Source organism: Pollachius pollachius (genome assembly GCF_949987615.1).
Source record: "Pollachius pollachius genome assembly, chromosome: 12".
Taxonomy (NCBI): Eukaryota; Metazoa; Chordata; class Actinopteri; order Gadiformes; family Gadidae; genus Pollachius; species Pollachius pollachius.
This window is the reverse complement of record NC_136945.1, coordinates 5,864,792-5,886,773: the sequence shown is the minus strand read 5'-3', so window position 1 is coordinate 5,886,773 and position 21,982 is coordinate 5,864,792. Positions and strand designations below refer to the sequence as shown.

The 21,982-nt window shown below is 45.6% G+C and overlaps 1 protein-coding gene across 1 annotated transcript in view; it reads right to left on the bottom strand.

Annotated features, from left to right (window-relative positions):
• Positions 1 to 21,982, bottom strand: part of LOC307083769 (cadherin-4-like) — a gene marked incomplete at both ends in the record, with an annotated part of 195,532 nt that overhangs the window by 61,822 nt on the left and 111,728 nt on the right. The window contains 2 exons of the mRNA XM_079747721.1: positions 335 to 517; positions 10,727 to 10,953. Coding sequence (XP_079603847.1) covers positions 335 to 517; positions 10,727 to 10,953 — 410 coding nt within the window. The remainder of the gene's footprint in view (positions 1 to 334; positions 518 to 10,726; positions 10,954 to 21,982) is intronic.

Here is a 21,982-nt window from a genome sequence, read left to right as displayed (position 1 = left end):
GTAGATAATGTATTATGGTGTGCTTGTCCATTGTCTCCCTGTGTACCGGTACAGCATCCAGAGGCATGGCTGTTAATACTATATGTCTCTGCCTGCCCGCTAGCTCCAGCCTCACACAGCCTATGTGTCCTGAACACTGAGCCAAACCAATCATGTATTTCCTGCTTGTGCTGTGCTGTACCGCCCTGTGTGCACCAACTAATAAAGTGCTTACAATCTCAGAAACTGCAACTCCGAGCAACAACAAACATTTCTTTCCCGTCCAAAAAAAAAAAGCAAAGTTGCCCCGAAAACTTTGCGGTATAACAGATGCATTTTAGAATCTGTCACTCACCCTGACAAGCATCTGGGGGAATGGCCCGCGGGAGTTTTCGGGCACGTTGATTGGTGGAATGACCCAGTCCCTCTTCTGTCGCCGCAGACTGTTGGAGGAGGAGCTCCTCAGATGCTTCCGGGGGAACTTGATGAGTCTGGGCTGCGAGTCCCATGCTCTTGACAGCATCTCTTCAATGCCGACCTGAAACAAACCAAGCGCACAAGTCAGCTGCTGTTGTATCCGGGAGAGGGGGAGTCGGGGCACAGCCCTCATTTCCACAGTTGCTACATTCCCGGTGACAGCCCGGAAGATGGCGAGAATAAAACGGCATAAAATGACGATCCATCTGCTGGAATTTGAACGCCCTCAAAATGGAACCTATTTCTCTCCGAATGACAGACAGGCCTGGAGAAATACACGGAGTGGTGGAGAACAACAGTTGTTGAATAATGGGACTCCCCCCGGTCTGTAAATAACGTCCCAGACAGCCCCCCCCCCCCCCCAAAACCCTGGCTCCATTCTGGGGAACTAAAGCAAAAAACAAGCTCAAAGGCTCCACGAACAGGGAAACATACGGTGGGCTCAGATCTTCTCCGTAGCTTCTTCAGGCTGACTGCATGGCCGCAACCCTAACCCCTCCCCACCCCGCCCTTTACCCCACCCCGCCCTTCTACCCCACCCCCTGCCACCCCCCTTTGATTCATCCGGAACATAACGTGCCACCACCCCTGACCCCACCTCCACCCAGCTGAAAAAGGGGGTGGCTGCACTGCGTATAGTTATTACATCAGATGAAACACAGACTAATACTCAAGAACCCGGCGGTACTTAAGGCAGGTAGCGGAGGCAGGGGGTAAAAGGCCTGGGTTGGGCTTCAGATTAGTCCTATCAGCAGGTAGCAGGTGCTGCCGGTGAGGTTTGTTTATCAAAGGCCGCTGCATTTCAGATTTTCTTGGAAAACGTTTCAAAGAGGGGAAGTTAAAGTGGATTTATCCTGGTAGACGCCTTTCGATTTCCCACCATCGGTTTTTCTGTGTATTTTAGTGAAAGGGAACTATAATCGACAATCTTTTTCTATCTCTGTGCCTTTTCCGATATAAATGAACATACATTATGTTCAGTAGCATTTAAACATAGGTGTTTCCAAAACGGTGAAAGCATTACTAGGAAAACAAGGTTTTCTCGATATCAAATCTTTTTATTATACTTCACACGTGGGAGATGCGACACAAAGAAAATGTTAATTTGTTAATTATAGTCCCCATTTGTTTTAGAAATTAATTTAATAAGTCACAGGTTTGATTTATGAGGCTCTTTATACATAATTTGTATACACTGTGTTGCTGGTATGGCTGACAGATGAACGGTAAAGGAGTTTGGTTTTTAATGACTTTCACTTCTGTTCGTGTCAACTGTACTTAACAATAGCATTCAAACGCTGCGTGAAAAAAGAAACATGATTCACTTTTGTTGGCGCGACTTACTGGTCCCAGCCCACAGCACCAAACGCTTTTGTGTATAGACACAGGGGCCACGCAACAAACTGATGCCTGCTTAGAGGCGTGAAGAAGGCCGTCACGCTGGCTCTGGGAGGACTATGTATAGCAAGGGCGACACATTAGTTTGAGTTCGCGGCGGGCCATAAGAGACCGAATGCAACTTAAATCGGGCCGGCCCTAAGTGGCGTACTCTTTAAAATGTTGAATTCTTCCAAAAGTTGACGAGTGTATTTGTCAGGGCTTACCCTGTGGGTATCGTAACAGCGCGGGAATCATATTCCTTTTCAAACCTCACCTTCTGTTTGTAAACTCGGAACATTGGGTTTTTATTGACTTCAATTAATTAATATGTATTCTTCCAAACAACCTGAAAAATCCTTTGTTCTTTATCGACTTGTCTTATCTTTGACAGGGACATTTTTCCAAGTTAAATTTATTAGTTAGCATTTATTCTAGCGCCTTCTGACTTCATAGGGGCCTAGTGGCAGCGTGGGGCATCTACACAATGCATTATTTTGAGTACTACAACAATTTATGTCTTACGAATTGGATATACCTTTGTGGATTGTGTGTGGATGATGGCTGGTTTAACCGAGTTAGACTGATTGGACTCTGGGGCTGGTTGAGGCTGAACACCTGTTGTACATTGAGCAGCCGCCACCACACACACTCAAGAGATCTGCTGCATGACAACATGGAGCACACGCTCAAACCATTGTCAATCACCTTCTAAGATAAAGTGGCCTTTAACATCACCATACACACTCATCCTTCATGCCAACATGGAGCAGAAGGTCCTGTTTCATTGTCAACATTTTTGTACAATTACCCGGTTTTCCAATCCTACCAGCCTGTGTCCTTGTCTGGAGGGGCCCAATAAACGCCACTGTAACAAAGACAATGCTACCCCCCACCTAGGTGGCTGCCACGCTCAACCTAGGGTACTTTAACTGGGCTCCTCCAGACAAGGACGCAGAGGGGTGGGGCTGGGAAACTGGTTGATTGTAAAAGATGGTGGGCAATGATACAGGATTGTTTGTGGGGATAGCTGGTTGAACCTGCGCACATTGATTGCTCAATGTATAACAGCTGTGCAGGCTCACCCAGCCCCAGAGTCCAATCAGTCTGACTCAGGCCAGGTGAGGCTGCTTCAACCAGCCATGATCAACACACACTCCCACAAGCTGTTTTTCCTTTCTGTTTTTATGTAGGTCATACACGGATGATGATGTAGGTGTTTGTGCGCATATTCTCGTCAGATTTCCCCCAAACTCTGCTTTGCAGGGTTTTTTTCCCCTGAAAGTTACTGACCTGGTTTTGATAGTTGCAGCAACAATGGTTGTGTTTTTATTACAGATTTGTATATCCTATTGCCCTCAAGGCAGGTTGAACTACCCCGCAGGCTGCCAGTCTGACCCCTGATGAATAGTGAGTGTTAGAGATACAGGCTGGTAACAAAGGTTGATCCAACACATTTTATCAAGCTTCTGTTCGTACTCGTCACAGTTGATGGAGTTGAGCTGATGCACAGCCCTGCGGGGAGACACAACGGATTGGATGAGGAGGGACACACATGGATGACTTTGAGATGGATGGATGATTATTGTTTCAAAACTGGTTGACTGGTGTTTATTATTGAATGATGGATGGATTGATAGATAACGGATGGATGAATATATGTTAGATGGATAAATAATGACTGGATGGATAGATTGTTAGAAAGATAATAGCTGGATGGATAGATAGATGATGGATGGATGATTATAATTAAATAATGCATGGACACCATTTTGAGCTCCACTCATCCAGAGCTGGTCAAGGGTACTGATGAGATTTGGTGTTGGGTGTCCATCGGCCTGTTCCTGAGTGGCAGGTGGCATCCGACGCTGTGTCTACATCCATGTGTATTGTTTGAGAAGTAGAGTGGTTTGTATATGTGTGTATGGGTGTGTATTGTGGGTATGCTGACAGACACAAAATCAGGCTGAAAGGTCTATACATTTCTAAACATATAATATACAACACCATTGGATGATGGTGATTGACTTCAACACCAAAACTATAAAACATGCATAGCAACCTACAGCAGACAACTCTGGCCGATTACGTCGGTTTGAATTAGGATGGGAAATAAACAAATATACACAGAACACTCAACTATATAAACAACTATAAACCATTCCGTGCTCTACCTCGATGTTGACGCTCGGGCGAATGCCGGGGCCACCACAATGGGGTCCTTATCGGCCTGGGCCAGCCACAGGCGGATGAGCGTCATAAATCTCAAGGCCCATTCGCTGCTATCAACCCGTCGGGCTCTCTGATGAAGGTTCAGCGCTAATGAGTTAGAAGCGAGAGTTGGCGAGCTGCCGTGCCTCCTCCTCTGTTGCTAAACCAAGACAGCGGTACAAAGGAGCGCTCAGGTTTCACGGGGGAATGGTTCCTCAGAGAGGGGGCAGTGATGGTGGTGGTGGGGAGGGCTGGGATGTTGGCAGAGGGGAGGTGGTGATGGACTTCAGAACACGGGAGTCAGTCAGTGTGAAATCACTTTTCCAAAGCAAAGCAACATGGCTCCCGAGGATCTGGCAGGGAGGGCGGCGAGGAGCCGCTCGCCGCCCTTTCACCTCGCTGGCGCGCTGGCGTACGCACGCGGCACATCTCTGCCTGTTCCGTGTTCACGTTTGATCGGATGTTTAAATCGGTTTCTTTATCCCTGCTTTTTTAATTTTGTTGTCCCCCGCTACAGAGAACGTCTGCACTTTCAGTAGAAAAGAGTGTGTGTAGAAGTAACAGGGAATCCTGATAGCCGTGATTATAACCTTGATCCATTGCATTTCTTGGCCTAACAGGAACATGGTGTATACTGTATAGCAGCAGAGCTCTATATTATGAATGGAAGGGCCATCGGTTGGTTAACAAGAATAAGGAGATGGTAGGGGTTTGGGCATCTCACTCAGGGATGCCTACCGGTAGACCGCAGACAACGTATGTTAATAACAGATAGTAGTTCTAAAGTTTATTAAAAACGAATGGTACTGGGTTACATTTCCAATGTATTCATTCTACCTAAAGGCATTTGAGAGCAAGAAGCCTAACTCCTAGCTGCTCATCAACGACAAATTCCACAAATTCTAATTTTCATTAAATCCAATACATACACAAAAAAGTTAACAAATAGTTTATCTCTCTTCTACTTTGATTGATGTGTTTGATTTTTCACACCCTAAACCATTCAAACCAAGCTCCCATTAACATCTGCCCTGCCTGTATGGTCCTTTAAGCCACCTTGCGGCCGGGCGTTCATCTGGTCTGCCCCCAACAGGTGAGGATTTCCTGGGAGACCTCTGAACAATTCATTGTGAGCAAATCAATAATAATACTAACAATAATTTATTGAATTTATGAAGCACTTGTCAAGAAGCCCAAAGCGCTTTACATAGTGAGTGTTGTGTTTTCTGCTAAAAACAAGCAGAAAGGCTTGTTCTAGCAGCTGAGCGGCGTCAAACTCAGTAGAGCAAAACCAATGGTCACGGCTCTCAACTGGGAGAGGAGGTAAGCCAGCGTAGCATGAAATCGACATAAAGGATTCAGAGATTCATCCCAACACTACCTGTGTGCGGTTCAATTCCTCTTCCTGGCTATACTGGACATTAACAACCTATGCTGTTGGATTAGGCATTGGAAGATGACAAATTACCAATATGCTTCAAAAAGATTGATAAGATGAGGAGGAATCTTCCTACAATCAAGTGGAGAAAGAATATGAACACCCTCTGGTTTACATAGGACCAAATGTTTCTGCAATAGAACGGCTATTCAGAAGTCGGCCTGTTTTAATGGAGGACAAAACTACAAGTTCACAATTTAGAAACGGAGATGTCAGCACTTCAACTGCAGCTCTCATGTCAGGCCAATGGAAGAAAATGAAAACCACCAGAGGCCGACAAGAGAAATGACCTGCAATTTCTCACTATCTGTATTTCAGGCCAAGTTGTCAACCTGTGAGATGGGTAGAAATCTGTAGGCATCTTAAGATTTGATTTGAAACTTTAATTCAACGAAGAACCAACTCCATTCATCAGGCATAGCTTAGACCGTGTGTCCATAGCAACAATGGAAAAAAGAAGCAATAAAAACTTGCCGTTCTCACTGTCGCAACAACAGACTGTCACAACTGGGCATATTTTAGGATGTTATATAACTAAGAGCCCATGTTTGGCAGTTCCGTGTTAGGGTTTATCACCGGTGGACAGAGTACATTAGCCGAGGTTAGCTGACCACTGCCTATTTTATGGCGAAAAGGGAGAAGATGACAGCAATATTGGAGGTGGTAATTATATTAAAGTATGGAGAGGGCTAGGAATGAGTAGGAAGAGCAGCACTAAGGCCATGGAGAGGCAGGGAGCCATGTGACTATTTGCTGTTGCCTGCACTTGTTTATCACTCCGGACGTGTACTCATTCCAACGGGAACGCCGCTGCCCCGAATGGAACCTTCGACCATACCTCTTAGTGAAGGAAAACCTGTCCTCCAGAGAGACGCCGCATGCGTATGAGTGGAAGGCAACTGTTTCAACATGAACTGTTGTTTCAATATGATTTCAGACTGTAATGCTTTTTTGGAACGCTTGAATTGAATCTCTTCATATATGATTTATGGGAAACCCGGTCTATCCAATCCCCACTACTGTAGGCAGAGCTACCTGGAGACACTTGAATAGGACCCAGATCACAACAACTATGTTGGCCAATAATTGATTGACACCAAGGGAGCCACCCAGTTTTCTGTCAGTTTATCCATGTTACTCTTGCTCATTGTCTCCAAGTGATTAGTTTAAAAAGTGAGTTCCTTCCTTCACTTCTTTTCTCTTTTTCAGTCTCTACCTTTGTTGTTGCACACATTTCCATTTAGAAAAGGCTGGGAGAAGATCTATAAATATACTTCATTTCGGATTTAAAATGTGAACCAACCAAAACCCCCACAGATCAGGAGGCGCCTTGAGAACACATTTGATCAAGGTTTTAAAATTAAAATGCAAACTAATCGACATCCCTTTTCAAACTTTATTCTCGTTGAGACACTAAATCTAACTAATGCAAAGGAATAGTGGCATAGTTTCTTCTCCATAGGGGTTAATTGGAATAAAGAGGAAGAAAAAGTCTTTGATTCTGCTAAGCAATTAAAAAAATTAAACTTCTTCCCCCCGATGAGGCAAATTCTATAGGATCATTTCAATTTCCTGCGCAAAACATTGAATAAATTGATTTTAATTATTTATAACAACAATCCCGCGGGGAGTAGGTTCAAGCTATTTAAATAATCGGTGTGCTTAAATTCCAATGCAAACCCGTAATATCTAAGGAAACACTTCCAGAAATTCCCGTTAAGGCCATTCCGCTATTAAAAGCGCAGTATCAATTTAAAACGTCTAACTGTTTTTTCCAAATTTTGACCCGATTACTACAAACACAATTATTTCTTGTTTCAATTATCGAAATACCCCCTGGCTCCCGCCAGACGTAGCGGGGAACATAATTGCGCGGCCCGACCACATCACCTGCTTCTTGCCACCAGATGAAACGTAGGATCCGCCCGAGTGAAACATTAGCCCAATCATGCTCAATTATTTTCCATTCTCCCTTTATTGCGCTGCAAGGAGTGGGCAGAATTCTAATCCAAGCTCTCTGCACTTTGCTGAGCTACACGGGTCTTGGGGGAGGCTCCTGTCATGATTAGGAACACGGAGCTCCGCGGCGTTCGCCAGGAGAACGGGAGCAGCAGAGGGAATGGTAATAGGCTGGCGCTGGAGAGCGGCCCGGCTCGGAGGATGACGAGCCATTTGTCTTTGCATTATATCTAGGGTTCCTGCAGAAGTACGATAACTGTTTTAGCGGAGAAAGTAGACGCACACTTTCCACTGTTTACGCAACAGACAGCGCATCTTACAAAGTGCGTTCTTTCGCCTCGAGTTTGGTTGCACATCACGCGCTGTGTGTGTGAACGTGTTTCGAGGTATGGAAAAATGTGGAGTGTTGAAGGAATCCTCGATGAATATGGAGAGAGCATGTCATCTGTGTAGAGGTGCGAAGACGTTTCACGTGGAAAGTGTACCCGAGGGAACCTCATGCAACAATACTCTGCAGCTATTACATGTTAAGCTCAGGGAACTTGAACCCTTTGATGCTCGGTCTGTCTGAACCATGACACTGCTCTCTCCAGCAAAGGCTACACTGTAATCTGTCAGGTAACTCCTTACGAAAAGTAAACTTCCTCTAAAATAAATAGCATATCAATAGGTGTGTGTAAGATTGTGAATAATATTGTGGCGAGCGGCACGGGAAGGACTAGACGGGAGCCCAGGTTACGCCTCTCTCGTGCCCCATACACCGCACGACTCCGAGAGTTGCCTTTATCGACCGCCTACCACGTAACAGAAACGCGACACATCTGACCAACACACACAACACTCTCACTAATGGTCCCGATCACACAACAATGGAACAACACACAATTAACACACAACCAATGAAAACCCCAAACCCGTTAACCCCACTTAACCGAACAACAAAACAAGTTGACAAAAGCCCCTTTTGTCAACTGACAACCCCAATTCCCAGGATCCCCTGCGCGACCCCGGAGGAGTCGCCACAATATATCTATAGTATACAATGCTATTCAGGTTGTGCTGTTTAATAGGCAGCATTTTTTGAGCTTGCTAAACTCAGAAGTTAATTAGATCCAAAACCTTACACGGCCTCATCTCACTGAACCCACTGTTTGACGACATGAGATAAAATATCATATTTGAAAAGTCATCCGCGTGGCTGTACGTACCAAGGTTCTAATAAGCGCACGGTTTCAAACAGTAATCTCTTTTTAATTACAGGAAATTAACTTTCTACCATTATTTATGTGGATGTGAAGAGAAGCAGGGTGTGCACCTCGGACTAAACTATGGTTTTGGGGTTCAGTCATTAAGACGTTATTGCTGTTTGAATTGCCGTTGGAATTGCATCTGGTTGCGCGGCCGAATGCCTGGTTGCATCACATGGTTAATAGAAAAAGTATTAAAGATGATGTGTGGACCTGTATCAGATATGCATCACAAGGTTAATAAAGAGTTTATTTAGGACGATGTGTGGTCCTGTATAAGATATGCATCACATGGTTAATAAAGAGTTTATTTAGGATGATGTGTGGTCCTCTATCAGATATGCACCACATGGTTAATAAAGAGTTTATTTAGGATGATGTGTGGTCCTTTATCAGATATGCATCACTTGGTTAATAAAGAGTTTATTTAAGATGATGTGTGGACATGTATCAGATTGGTTTCCCACTCAGATTACAGTGTTGGTTCATTACTCCTTGAAGACTAGATGCAATGTCCAGAGAACCATGCAGATTCATATAAACATGCACAGGGGGAATCTACTGTACAGGTTGAAACATAATCAGCTCATGTGTTTGTAATACACATACTGGGACACGTAATGAGACTTTGATCACATTGTACAATGACATTATACAACTCATAACATTTTCATAAAGTGCCTACATAATATTATGTTTGCACATTTGCATGCATACCGTATGTTTCTCTAATTATATGTCAATTTAGGTCATAAATGTGTACTCAAACTCATGTTTGAGTACACAAGTTCAAGAATACTGATTGTCACATCTGCATCAAAACTCAATTTAGAGTTTAATTATGTAAAAATGGTTAAAGGTTAGGGGCTACATTATTATGCCTGTGCATAAGTGTCTGTGTGTGCATGCATATTCCTGCATGCGTGTCTACCTTTGTGTTGTGTGTGTGTTTGTGAGTGTGCTTGCGTGCAAGCACGTTTGTGCGTGTGAGCCTGCATGTGTGTGCGTGTTGATGTGTGTGTGTATGTGTTTGTGCGTGTGTGTGTGTGTGTGTGTGCGTGTGTGTGTGTGTGCAAGCATGTGTGTGCGTGCATATGTGTGTGCCTGCATGTGTTTGTGTGTATGCGTGCATACACACAAGCAGGGCCTCCGCTCCCCATACGCAGAGTACGCAGAGCGCGTGGGGCCCCAAGTACCTGGCGGGGGCCCCCAAAATTAAGGTTGCTAAAAAATTTAATGATAATTATTACATTATTACATTACAAAAAATATATAAATTAGGCCCACCGTTGTTTTTTCTTAATTGTATACCCTATCACTCAATTCAGGCAAATTACATGCTTTTACCTAATATATAAAAAGAGTCTTCCCCCGCTTCCCTGAAATGGTACAGCCTTCAAAGCACTCGTCTTTTCGCATCGGAGGCGGGGCATCCTTTCTCAGCGCAGTTTTTCTAAACTGAAACTCATTAAAACATATCTACGGTCAACAATGGGACAAGAACGTTTAAGTGGCCCATTGGGTGTCTTACGATGACTTGATGAGCGATTTTGTTGCCTGGAAAAGTCGTCGTGCACCTTTGTAAAGCCTCTTGCAGCTGGTGAAAATGCACACACAATTTAGTATTGTGCACTTTCCAACAGTTACAGTTCTGCATACTGTAGGGAAAATATTTTGATTAGGACAATACTGTACTTTGAGGTAGTGGGGGATTGAAAAATATTTGCGTGGGTTTGTTTGTTTTGATGACTTCCTTTTATACTTTATTCATGTGCATAATTATTTTAATTCATCTTTGGAGCCTGCAGTTGTTATTATATTTTAATGCTGCTGTTTAGAAAGTTATGTATATGTTACTTATATATCCCTGACCAATTTATGACTAGTTATATTTAGGGCCTCCAAAAGTTTAGCAGCAGCCTTGCCTGCATGTGTGTGTGTGTTTGTGTGTGCGCCTGCATGTGTGTGTGTGTGTGTGTGTGTGTGTGTGTGTGTGTGTGTTTGTGTGTGTGTGTGTTTGCATGCACAGCTGTGCTACCTGTGTCAGGGGTATTGAGGGCGCGTGGCCGGCCACCGCCAGCTTCACGGTGGTCTCCCAGATCCGGGTGTCCCGGAGCCCCCGGGCCGTGACCATGAACTGGACGGGCTCCGACAGGTTGGCCACCTCCTGCTCCACGTACACGGAGCCATCGGAGCGCACGCTGAAGGCCGGGTCGCTGCTCACAAAGACCACCTCCCGGTTGTGCAGGCAGCTCTCAAACTTCACTGTAGAAACGGGAGCAGAGGGAAAAGGTAGGAACAGGGCTGTGAATTTACAACTCACTATCATAGACTGGAAGAAACTTTGACGTCCTGGCCGGGAAGTCCCCCCCGAACGCACAAGCGCCGTGAAGCCCTAGACTTTGCGTTACGCCACAGCCTTTGTGTGCAACTTTTGCCGCCTTCAGCGGAAATGATCCATATTGGGCACATTAAGACCAAAACTCATTAATAATCAACCCTTAATAACTTTTTCATTAAATAAAACCGTCGAGCGGGACCTCTCAAAATACACGTTATGGAGATTAACTTGCCACTGAGATGACAACAAAGAAAAAGATTATCCCCCTTGTATTACACAAATTAAATCACATCTAACAATTGACTTAGAACGGTGAGCAGTCCTTTTGCGTCCAACCGCCCCGAACCGCCTACAGGCTGTCAGAGGAACTACACCTGAATGGCTTCCATAAGTGCTTAACAAACAAGTGGTCATGGCTGCCGCTTGGCTACTATTAATTTAGAATCCTGTTCCATGTTCTGTTAGAATCCTGTTCCATGTATCCTGTTCTCAATTTAAGCACTCATTTACACTTATTTACACTTAGTGGACATTAGGGTGCAAAACCCTGAATCTTACATCTGGGAATTAAAACTCCTTGTGAATCTTATCTCAAGATTTTTAATAATATTTTATTTATATCAGCTAACAAACATTGCTTATTTCCTTTAGTTTGTTTATCTGGGGAGAAGGGAGTGTCCATCTCATTCGGTGGATGTCCATATTTATCAATCAGGCTGCTCTGTGCCAGCGCTGTACCATGTGACCCCGTATGCATGATGACATATAAAACAGAGAGAGAGAGAGAGAGAGAGAGAGAGAGAGAGAGAGAGAGAGAGAGAGAGAGAGAGAGGGAGAGAGGGAGAGAGAGCGAGAAAGAGAGACAGAGAGAGGGCGAGAGAGACCGGGAGAGCTTGATGCTGTATGACCATTAAACATTCATTAATATTAATACTACATTATGCCTGAGAAAACAAGAGAACAAGGCAGTGTAGATAGAGCATCTATAAAATAAAAACCTTGTTGCAGATATTAAAGATTAAACATTACATGATAAATTATGTCATTTCATGAGAAGTGACTGCAATCGGTTCCAACTTGTAGACTATCCATTTATTTTAAATGCAACACAATTACTCATCCCTGTGCACTCGCATGCACCTATACACACACACACAAACGCAGAGATACACACCCACTGACACACAGCACCTCCTGTGTATAACCAACGCGATCGTATCTCACTTGTCACCGATAACATGACAAATTGATTTCATGAATCAATTAGGAAAGCGATCTACGGCGGGCAGCTCGCCTTCCAAAACGAGCTGCAGTGATTCCCGCCCGCTCAGCCACTTTTTCCTCAAGCCGTCCATTGCTCTCGTTCGGCCATCTTCCTAAGAAGGGCCGCCGCCGCAACACACACATGGCCGACAACGTGGTCGCAATACAGTGAGATCCTCCTCGCGCCACGCCCTGACAGATCACGTCCTCAGATGAACGGCGGCGATAATGAGAAGGAGAACGGCCGACACACGGTGGGCAATGTACCCATCCCTCATCCTCAAAGACAAACATAACTCCACATTTCCATCACTTCAAATACGGCTGCCGGATACGCACGTCCCGGGGCCCGATGGCCCTAATGTGAACATAATGACCCTGTTTCAGGCCTAATCTGTCACTGAGCAGAGACTTAACGACAGCATGTGACAGTGCATGATAGGCCTGAAATGACCAGGGCAGAAAATTTTGTTGGCAGATTAGCACAGGCTGATATTATGCAAATTACTTCAATTAACTTGAACGGAATGGGCTAATTGTTGTCAGTTGAAAGGTCTCTTGCGGCAAAGCAAGGCTTAAGTGTACATTACGTGTGTGTGTGCAGTAACGTAGGCATAGGCGTAAGAATGTATGAATGTAGGCATGCACATGTATGTATGTATGCGTTGGTTGTACAACTAAGAGTTAAGTAAGGAATATATATTTTCCTTACAACTAATTATTACTCTCCACGCAGCGGTGGTATTAGGTGCATTTCCAGCTTTAAAATGTCCTTTATATATGGTAAGTAAGGCATATATAATCCTCACTATTCATGTAAGAACAATGTCTTCTAAATTAAGAATTCACTATTTGTTACTGCTACTACTACTGTCATTCTAAAGTGCTACCAACTATTATATATATATATACAGATAAACACACACCTCTGATCGCATAACAATTCATTTAGAGTACTACTGCCCTGCCAAGCTCAAAATATGCTAGCAACCATTGTGTTGTTTGGCAACCTATTTTGCGGTCTTGATAAACCACATCGCTTGGCAGAAGAATAATGATTTGTTTTCAATAACTGTACCCATTTCACCTTGCCTTCATTTTGTGAAATCGTACAATGTCTTCTAAAGTATCGCTTTAAATAACCGTTTAAATCGGCAATAAGCCAGTTGAGGCCGTGTTTACTCGGCGCCACGCCCTGCTCAACAACGCCCCCTAGCTGTTTGGAGATCCCTGTAACCATAGGCCTCTCGTGGAGGATTGCTACATTTGAGCCTGGCTCGAGGGGGCCAATCTTCTTTACCATCGCCTTCCCCTAAACCACGACGGCACGCACCCATGTGACCGGGTGGGGAGGGGGGGCAAGACCATGGCATTTATTACTGACACATGCAATTACCGCAGGCATGTTCATGAATTTAACGATGCGGCTGTTCGCTGAGCGGCTGTTCACTGAGCCGCTGTTCACTGAGCGGCTGTTCACTGAGCGGCTGTTCACTGAGTGGCTGTTCACTGCACACATTCACCTGGACAGGATCTATGGATGATATATTGTGCCGGTTCCTCCGGCCCTGATGGATGTTTGGACTGAAAAGCTGACGGAAAACACAACCAATGTGATTCCTAGCATACACACAGTCCTATGTGTGTTTCATGCTCCTGTATGTGTGTGTGTGTGTGTGTGTGTGTGTGTGTGTGTGTGTGTTTATGTGTTTGTGCATCTTAGTGTGAAACCGAATACTGAAAACAGGATGAAGGAAAAGGTGTAGAGATGTATTGACCGCCAACCATAAAGTGTGAGTTTCATTTCAGAGCCGTGAGAGGGAAAGGGTTGAGGGACTGAGGCAGGGCTGAAATGAGCCACGGCAGGCTGAGGTGGCACGGGTGAAAGTTGGGTTTTTGTCGTGTATCGTTAAATCATGTCCCTGGCGCCGGCCTTCAGGATGAATGAAGCCAGGAATAAAGTGTTTGTTTTGTGTCACGCCACCACTACCCTCCCCACGGTCAGCAGGAGCCACTGCACACACACACACACACACACACACACACACACACACACACACACACACGCACATACCCACACACACAAATACCCACACACACACATACCCACACACACACATACCCACACACACACACACACACACACATAACCACGCACATACATACCCACACACACACACACACACACACACACACACACACACACACACACACACACACACACACACACACACACACACACAAATAACCACACATCAGTGCATGGAGCCAGCGTCCCATATTCAAATGGAAGAAGAACTGGGCACGTGCACACACTAACACACACCACACACACACACACACACACACACACACACACACACACATACACACACACACACACACATACACAAACACAGCTCAGGTTTAATCAGTGCTGCCTGAAGAGTCACTTCTTCAGCTGCCAGGCTTATCTGGGCCAGTGTGAGGAAACAGTGAAGACAGAAAAGAATGCAAGTTTGGGTCAAAGGGGTTTTGACATGCGGTTGGATGTTTAAATGTATGCCATTTGTGCTCTGATGGGAACACCCACACCCACACACTCATAATGACAAGTCAAATGTATTTACTTTGTGTACGTGTGTGTGTGTGTGTGTGATTATCATTGAGGTTAACTATGCATCTGTGTGTGTGTGTGTGTGTGCTGCGTAAGATAGATTGTGTGGATGTGTCTCCATGTGCTTGTGTATTTGTGTGTGTATGTGTGTCACCCTGGTCCGTGTATGTATATGTGTGCGCGCGTGCGTGTTCCCCGCATGCTCCGAGCATCGCCCTGCCTCCTGGAGCGTGTCTGAATATGTCCTCCGTTTGCCGTGTACTTGTCCATCCACGGCGCCGCTTGGCAGGCTACCGAGGCCTGCTGGCCAGGGTGCCCAGGGAGCCCATGTCATTCTGCCTGGCTGCTTCTCTCCTACAGCCCCCCAGCAGCCACAGCACACAGAACACGCTGGTCCAACAGAGATGCTAGCGCTGGTCAGCGACACACATAACAGGCTGGTCCAACAGAGATGCTAGCGCTGGACAGCGACACACATAACAGGCTGGTCCAACAGAGATTCTAGCGCTGGACAGCGACACACATAACAGGCTGGTCCAACAGAGATGCTAGCGCTGGACAGCGACACACATAACAGGCTGGTCCAACAGAGATGCTAGCACTGGACAGCGACACACATAACAGGCTGGTCCAACAGAGATGCTAGCACTGGACAGCGGCACACAGAACACGCTGGTCCAACAGAGATGCTAGCGCTGGACAGCGACACACATAACAGGCTGGTCCAACAGAGATGCTAGCACTGGACAGCGGCACACATAACAGGCTGGTCCAACAGAGATGCTAGCACTGGACAGCGGCACACACACAACCGTGGTCTAACAGGGATGCTAGCGCTGGACAGCGACACACAAAACAGGCTGGTCCAACAGAGATGCTAGCACTGGACAGCGACACACATAACAGGCTGGTCCAACAGAGATGCTAGCACTGGACAGCGGCACACACACAACCGTGGTCTAACAGGGATGCTAGCGCTGGACAGCAGCAGACATAACAGGCTGGTCCAACAGAGATGCTAGCGCTGGACAGCAGCAGACATAACAGGCTGGTCCAACAGAGATGCTAGCGCTGGACACAGACAATACCACGAGGATCCAAGCCAAACCAAACCAAACCAACACACACACAGGCCTGTGCACTGCCGCACACACACCTCGGATAAGCATACAAGAGAGGCACACATAATCTCACATGCAAGAACGGAAAATGAAAGCTGGAACGCGTGTGGTTTTCCATCCACATTTTACCCTCTGACACGCATACGCGCCCACACACATACGCACAGCTCAGAGACTTTTCAATTTCCTATCATCCCTTATCAGAGGTACATCTGTCTACTCCGTGAGACGCAGCTGATGGAAGTAGACAGCCCCAGTGTGTCACATCACATGCACGTCATGTATAAGACAGACACTAATGGGGCACAAGCACCTGCTGTCGTTTCCTCTCCATACATTTCTGAATATCTGCATGCCCCCCCCCCCCCCCACGTCCTCTCCAACTCCCCCTCCACCCATCCCCCCCGCCTGATCCTCCCTCCCTGTGGCTCTCCTCCCCTGTTCCTCTCTCCTCTCCCCCACCCCTGTCCTCCCCCATGGCAACCCTAGGCTCCATCTTCCTGCTGTGGCGTCTACACCAGCGTATCCCAACCCCGCTCCTATATCTGCCCTCTTTTGGCTTGAATCTCCGACTATCCATCATTCCTTTCTTTTAACCCTACACAAAGGGCTGCTTGCCACATCGCCCGCCCTGACCAGGACAAAACACACAAAACCACCTGCCGCTTCCTGCCTCTCCATCTGTAAAACCACCAGCCAGAGAGAGAGAGAGAGAGAGAGAGAGAGAGAGAGAGAGAGAGAGTGATACAGTGAGATCATGAGAGCGAGACGCTGACGGACAGGAAAATGAAACTAAATGTTGGGACGTGACGTCACAGCACTCAGTGTTTTGCAGGGCGTTTCATGTCTGCAGCTGCACTTTAGAGTCGGCTGCTATAGTGCACTGGAGATCTGGGGACGCAGCTGGCCCTCGTAGGGATTTATGATCGTCTGCAACAACGTCAAATATAGAGTATTGATTAGACAAGCATGCCCAACAGAACCAGCGAAAGGAGGGAAAGTTGTATGCTCAAAGTAAATCAATGAAGATTACCAGCTTTAGTCCTGGGGTAAAACATACAGTCGACAGCTAGATGAACAAGAGCAAGGTCTGTTAAAAAAGAGCCCAGATGGAACATATTGTGCTCCTTTCCTTTATTAAGATGCTATTTATCACAGTAGTGGTTCCGGGGCCTGGTAATAGTTCTCTCTGGTACCCCACTGATTTCCTCAAAGAAACAGCAAAATCAATTCCTCCCACACAATTTGCAAATAACAGTGTTTTTAGCGAGGCTAAGCCCATGATAGACAGCATCACTGCTACTAAACCCAGCCACCAATAAACAAACACGTCACTGCAGCAAGACATTGGCAAAGAAGAATGCTTTAGTGTTACCCTAGGGGCACACAAATCAGACTAAAGATGAATGACTTCAGATGAATAACTAAAGTCTGACGACAGACTAGCTCCGGTCTTGGCGGTCGGGGCATTTCACTCCCCTTCGCTTCATGTTTGTTATGACCCATCGTGTTGCTGAAGTCGGGGATCTGGCCATAGTTAATTGGACAACACAAACTCAGCACTAGCCAGCACTAGTTAACTCGAAAAAGAAAACGGTTAAGGTTTCCAATCAACAATGTGTTGACTGAGTACTTTAGTAATTCAGTAAATATAACCGCAAGCGGTGATTAACGGGGTCCGAGCAAAATTGAAAGTCAAGAACACACTAATGGAAGATATATAAATATGACATATTATATAATTATATATAATTATGAAGGAAAGATGTTGATGAAGATGTTTCACTTAATGCAATACTGTGCCTCAGCTTTTAAGTGAGCTGCAAAGCAATGGCCGAATGTCTTGTTCAGCTTGTTCAGGATGCTATGATCTGGATTGGAACTCTCAACCTAAGGATCACCTATGCAAGTCATTGCACAGGTGATCCTTAGATTGAGCCACTGACAAACCTGAACTACAGCCTCATTTACATGGTCAAAATGTCTTTTGATAAGCATATAACATCCAGAAAACTCCAAGCACACATTTCTCAAGTGAATTAAGGGCTTTCTTAAAAGCAAATACCTGAAAAATCTTTGAAATTCAGGGGAAATTAAACATTGGTAGTCAAGAACACTAACGGAAGAAATATAAATATGGCAGAATTAATTATGAAGGAAAAATGGTTAACAAAGAAATTCCCCTTCATGCCATACTGTGCCTTGGCAGTCAGATTCTTGGAAACTAATGAGCCGGAATGTTGATTGCCTGATGAATTTCAGGTGCTGTTCAATGTTGTGTTTCTTAAATAAGTGACAATGTCAGAATGTCATGTTCTGCTTGATCATAATGCTCTGATCAGGATTAGAACTCTCAACCTAAGGATCACCAGTTCACGGCATTATCCCGTTGAGCCACTGACATGCCTGAACTGCATGAAGCCTCATTCACATTGTGAAAATGTCGATTGATAAGCACACAACATCAAGAAAACTCCAAGCACACATTTCACAAGAGAATTAAGGGCTTTCTTGAAAGAGTACAGATTTGAAAATTTGCACTGTTAATGGTATCCACCTAATGATAGCCTTATGGTAGTATGGTACAATAACAAAATGGTAATTTAGGCAAAATGGGTTGAGACTGTGGACGTTTGGCTTTTCTATGAAATTGTGGGAATAGTAAACATTTTTAGAGCAGAAGACCAGGGTGAAAAAGATGCATCTGATTTTAGAGATTAATATGATGAAAGAATTTTGAGTCCAGGTCAATCTGGTAAGGAGAAATAAGGCTAGTTCATAATATTTTTAAATAGCGCCACCTTTGGGTGCAGTACCACAATTTGGGTTTATTAGTAGTGGGGGTATTGGTATCCACCTAATAATAGTCCTATGTTTTTTTATACAATAGCAAAATGGTCATATAAGAAAAATGGGCTAACTGCTCCAACTTTATTGGCCAATATTTCTCAAATTCTGTTTGATGATTTTTGTGAGGCTTGGTCTAAAGATTTCATGTGGCGATTTTGGTGAATTTTTGATTATTTTTGTAGCCTGTGAATCTTTTTATCATGTTTAGCTTTAATATGAAATTGTGGGAAAAGTATACATTTTTAGGGCATAAGACCCACAACAAGATTTTATAAATGCGTCTGATTCTAGAGATTAATATTCTGAAAGAATTTTGAGTCCAGGTCAATCTGGTGAGGAGAAATAAGCCTAATTCATGAGTTTTTACAATAGCACCGTCCTTTGGGTGCAGTACCACAAATTTGGGTTTATGGGTAGAGGGGGTTATTGGTAACCATACCTGGGAATTTCAAGAGTTTAGAACAATAGAAATAATAGCTTCGCTGCTCGGACCCCTAATTAAGGCAAAGGCCCCCCCCGCAAAAAATATTTCTCTTCAGTAGCACATCACTGTACCAAAACTGCCATATATTTGGACATTGATCACATTTATCCAACCAATTATCAATGAATCTATCTATCAAATCATCCAACCATATTCTCCAATCTACCATCATCAATCTTCTTCTTCCATTGCCCCATCCAGCTATCTATCAATCCTTCCATTTATCTATCCATCCATCCATCTCCCCAGCTACTATCAATCCATATCCCCATCCATCCATCATCTAACATCAATCCATCCATCCTTCCATTTATCTATCCATCCCGATCCATCCATTTATGTGCCCATGCATCCATCTATCTTTTCATTCCCCATCCGTTCATCCCCCAGCCGGTCATGTATTCATCCATCCACCCATCTCCCGCTCCATCTTATTTACTCCCTCGTTAACGGTCGACTGCAGTCCGTCCCGGATGGCAGCGGACATACGGCGCGGGGACTCCCCCGACGGGATGTTAGTGGACCACAGGGTCGTGCACATGCCTCCAATCAGGTCAATAAAGGGTGGGTGTTGAATTAGCCTAACTTCCATGTCTTGCCCTACAAGTAGAGCGCAACTGTGTGTCAACCGCTGAGCCGCTGAGCAGAAGCGGGAACTGAACCCGGGTCCCTTGTGGCGTCGGGGGGGGGGGGGGTGGGAAAGGAGACGGCATTACACACTGTGCTCGAGTGACAACCATCCGTGGTAACCACCGCAGTCAAACACGTTTAATTCAAATGCTGCCTTTTGCATCTGGACCCTGCAGGCGTGTGGTGACCTGCAGGTACGGCCTGCCTTCCCTGGGAAGGGCTTTGTGTTCTGTGTGGCAGGGGAAGAGCTCAACCTGTGGCTGCTCCGTACGCCCACTCTCGCTTCAGACGGCAGAACAGAAAGGCACATGTGCCTCTTCCAGGGCTTTTAACTTGTGTGTTGCGACCGGTGTGTGTGTGCACGTGTGGGAGTACCTGCACACGGGTGGGTGTGCAAGTTGAGGTGGAGATGTGCACATCTTCTGCCTATCTTCTTCTCCCTGTGCCAGCCACCTCTGATCAGTATGGCATGAAGGGGGAGGGGGGGAGGGAGAGTGAGAGAGTGGGTGCATGGTTGGGGGGGGGGGGGGGGGGGGGGGGAGATAAAGAGGGAGAGCAAAGCAAAGCACAGCGGATGCAATTAAAAGACTGGGTCACAGATCGCCGTGCCAACCGTCACTGTGATTAATACACCTCTCTTCAGCCCAGAAGCTTATTCTCTATACTTGTGTGTGTAGTGTGTTTGTGTATGACTATGACTTTGTTAATTCTTAAGCAAACCACAACTAGGGGGCACTATTGTGTGTGCTAACATACGACGAGGAGTCATACTACTGTAACCAACTCGACGGGTATGTAAGGGTATGTAAAGAAACGCTCTCGGCTGCGGTCACATCTGGAGTAAAATCGATAAGACACCAGTGTGGATGTGAAAGACATGAGACTATTGCGTACAGAGCTCCAACAGCAGCGGCATTATGCATCGACGCCTTGTGCCCTGAGTCTGTGTGAATACACATAGACACACAAAGGCACACAAAGAGCCTGCACTGTTCATTACAGCGTATCAAAATTCAAAACCATATCAGCTGCTCTCATCTCCGAGATACTCATCGGATTTCATCCTGCTTGCCTTGAATCTCTGTTCTCATCTCCTTTAACCACAAATGCACACATGCGGATTTCTGGGTTTGGATTAATCCATACAGCAACATGTGGGAAATCTATGTATGAGTGAAGCTCCTGAAACAAAGTGGCCGGATCCCCGTGAAGTCAGGGAGCTGAACCCATGGTGGATTCAATGTTCTTGGTGGTTGCTCCGGAACAAAAAAAAAAAAAAGACCTGGCGCCATATTGAGGCGCGCACTTCTGACAACGCCGATGAAATCCAGCTCACTATTGGTTCACCCCAGACGGATCAAACAGGGGCATAGAGACCAGAGTGTATCCTGATGAGGACTGATCCCTCCCGGGGAGCCCTATGGTAATACATTGCACCAGAATCACAGAGCTCTGCCTCAATCCCAACAATGATTTTGATATAACTACTACCAACCTCACCTCCCTTCTTCTCCCACACCTTTACTCCGAGGCAGGCCCTGCCTCCTCCTGTTCAGCTCAGGCGAGTGCGATCCACACTTTATCACAGACAATTTTAGTGGGGGGAGGGTGAGGGGGGGTGGGGCTGTGCAGCACAAAGAAGCCGCCTCAAGGATACACAGCGACTGTTATCGGGCCGGACGATAACAGTCATCTCCCACATGGCCCCTGGAGCAAGGTGGTGGAGGGGCCTCCATCACAGCCTGGGCCTGGAGCCTGAGTGGGGCTGGCCACAAAAGCGGGGCTCCTTGGGACATTTGTGACATCATCCCCCGGCGTATGACGACTGTAACGACAGAGAGCCCGCTAATCCGACCGTCTCCGTTGAAATCAGGCGATGCGTCTGGCGCTCAACGCACGGCAACATCATCAAACGCTCTTGCTTTTTCAGTCCGTTACCGGGGCTTTGATGAGTGATGGATCATGTTGTGATAAAAGATAATAAAAGGAAGTAAAAAAACAAAAAGGTG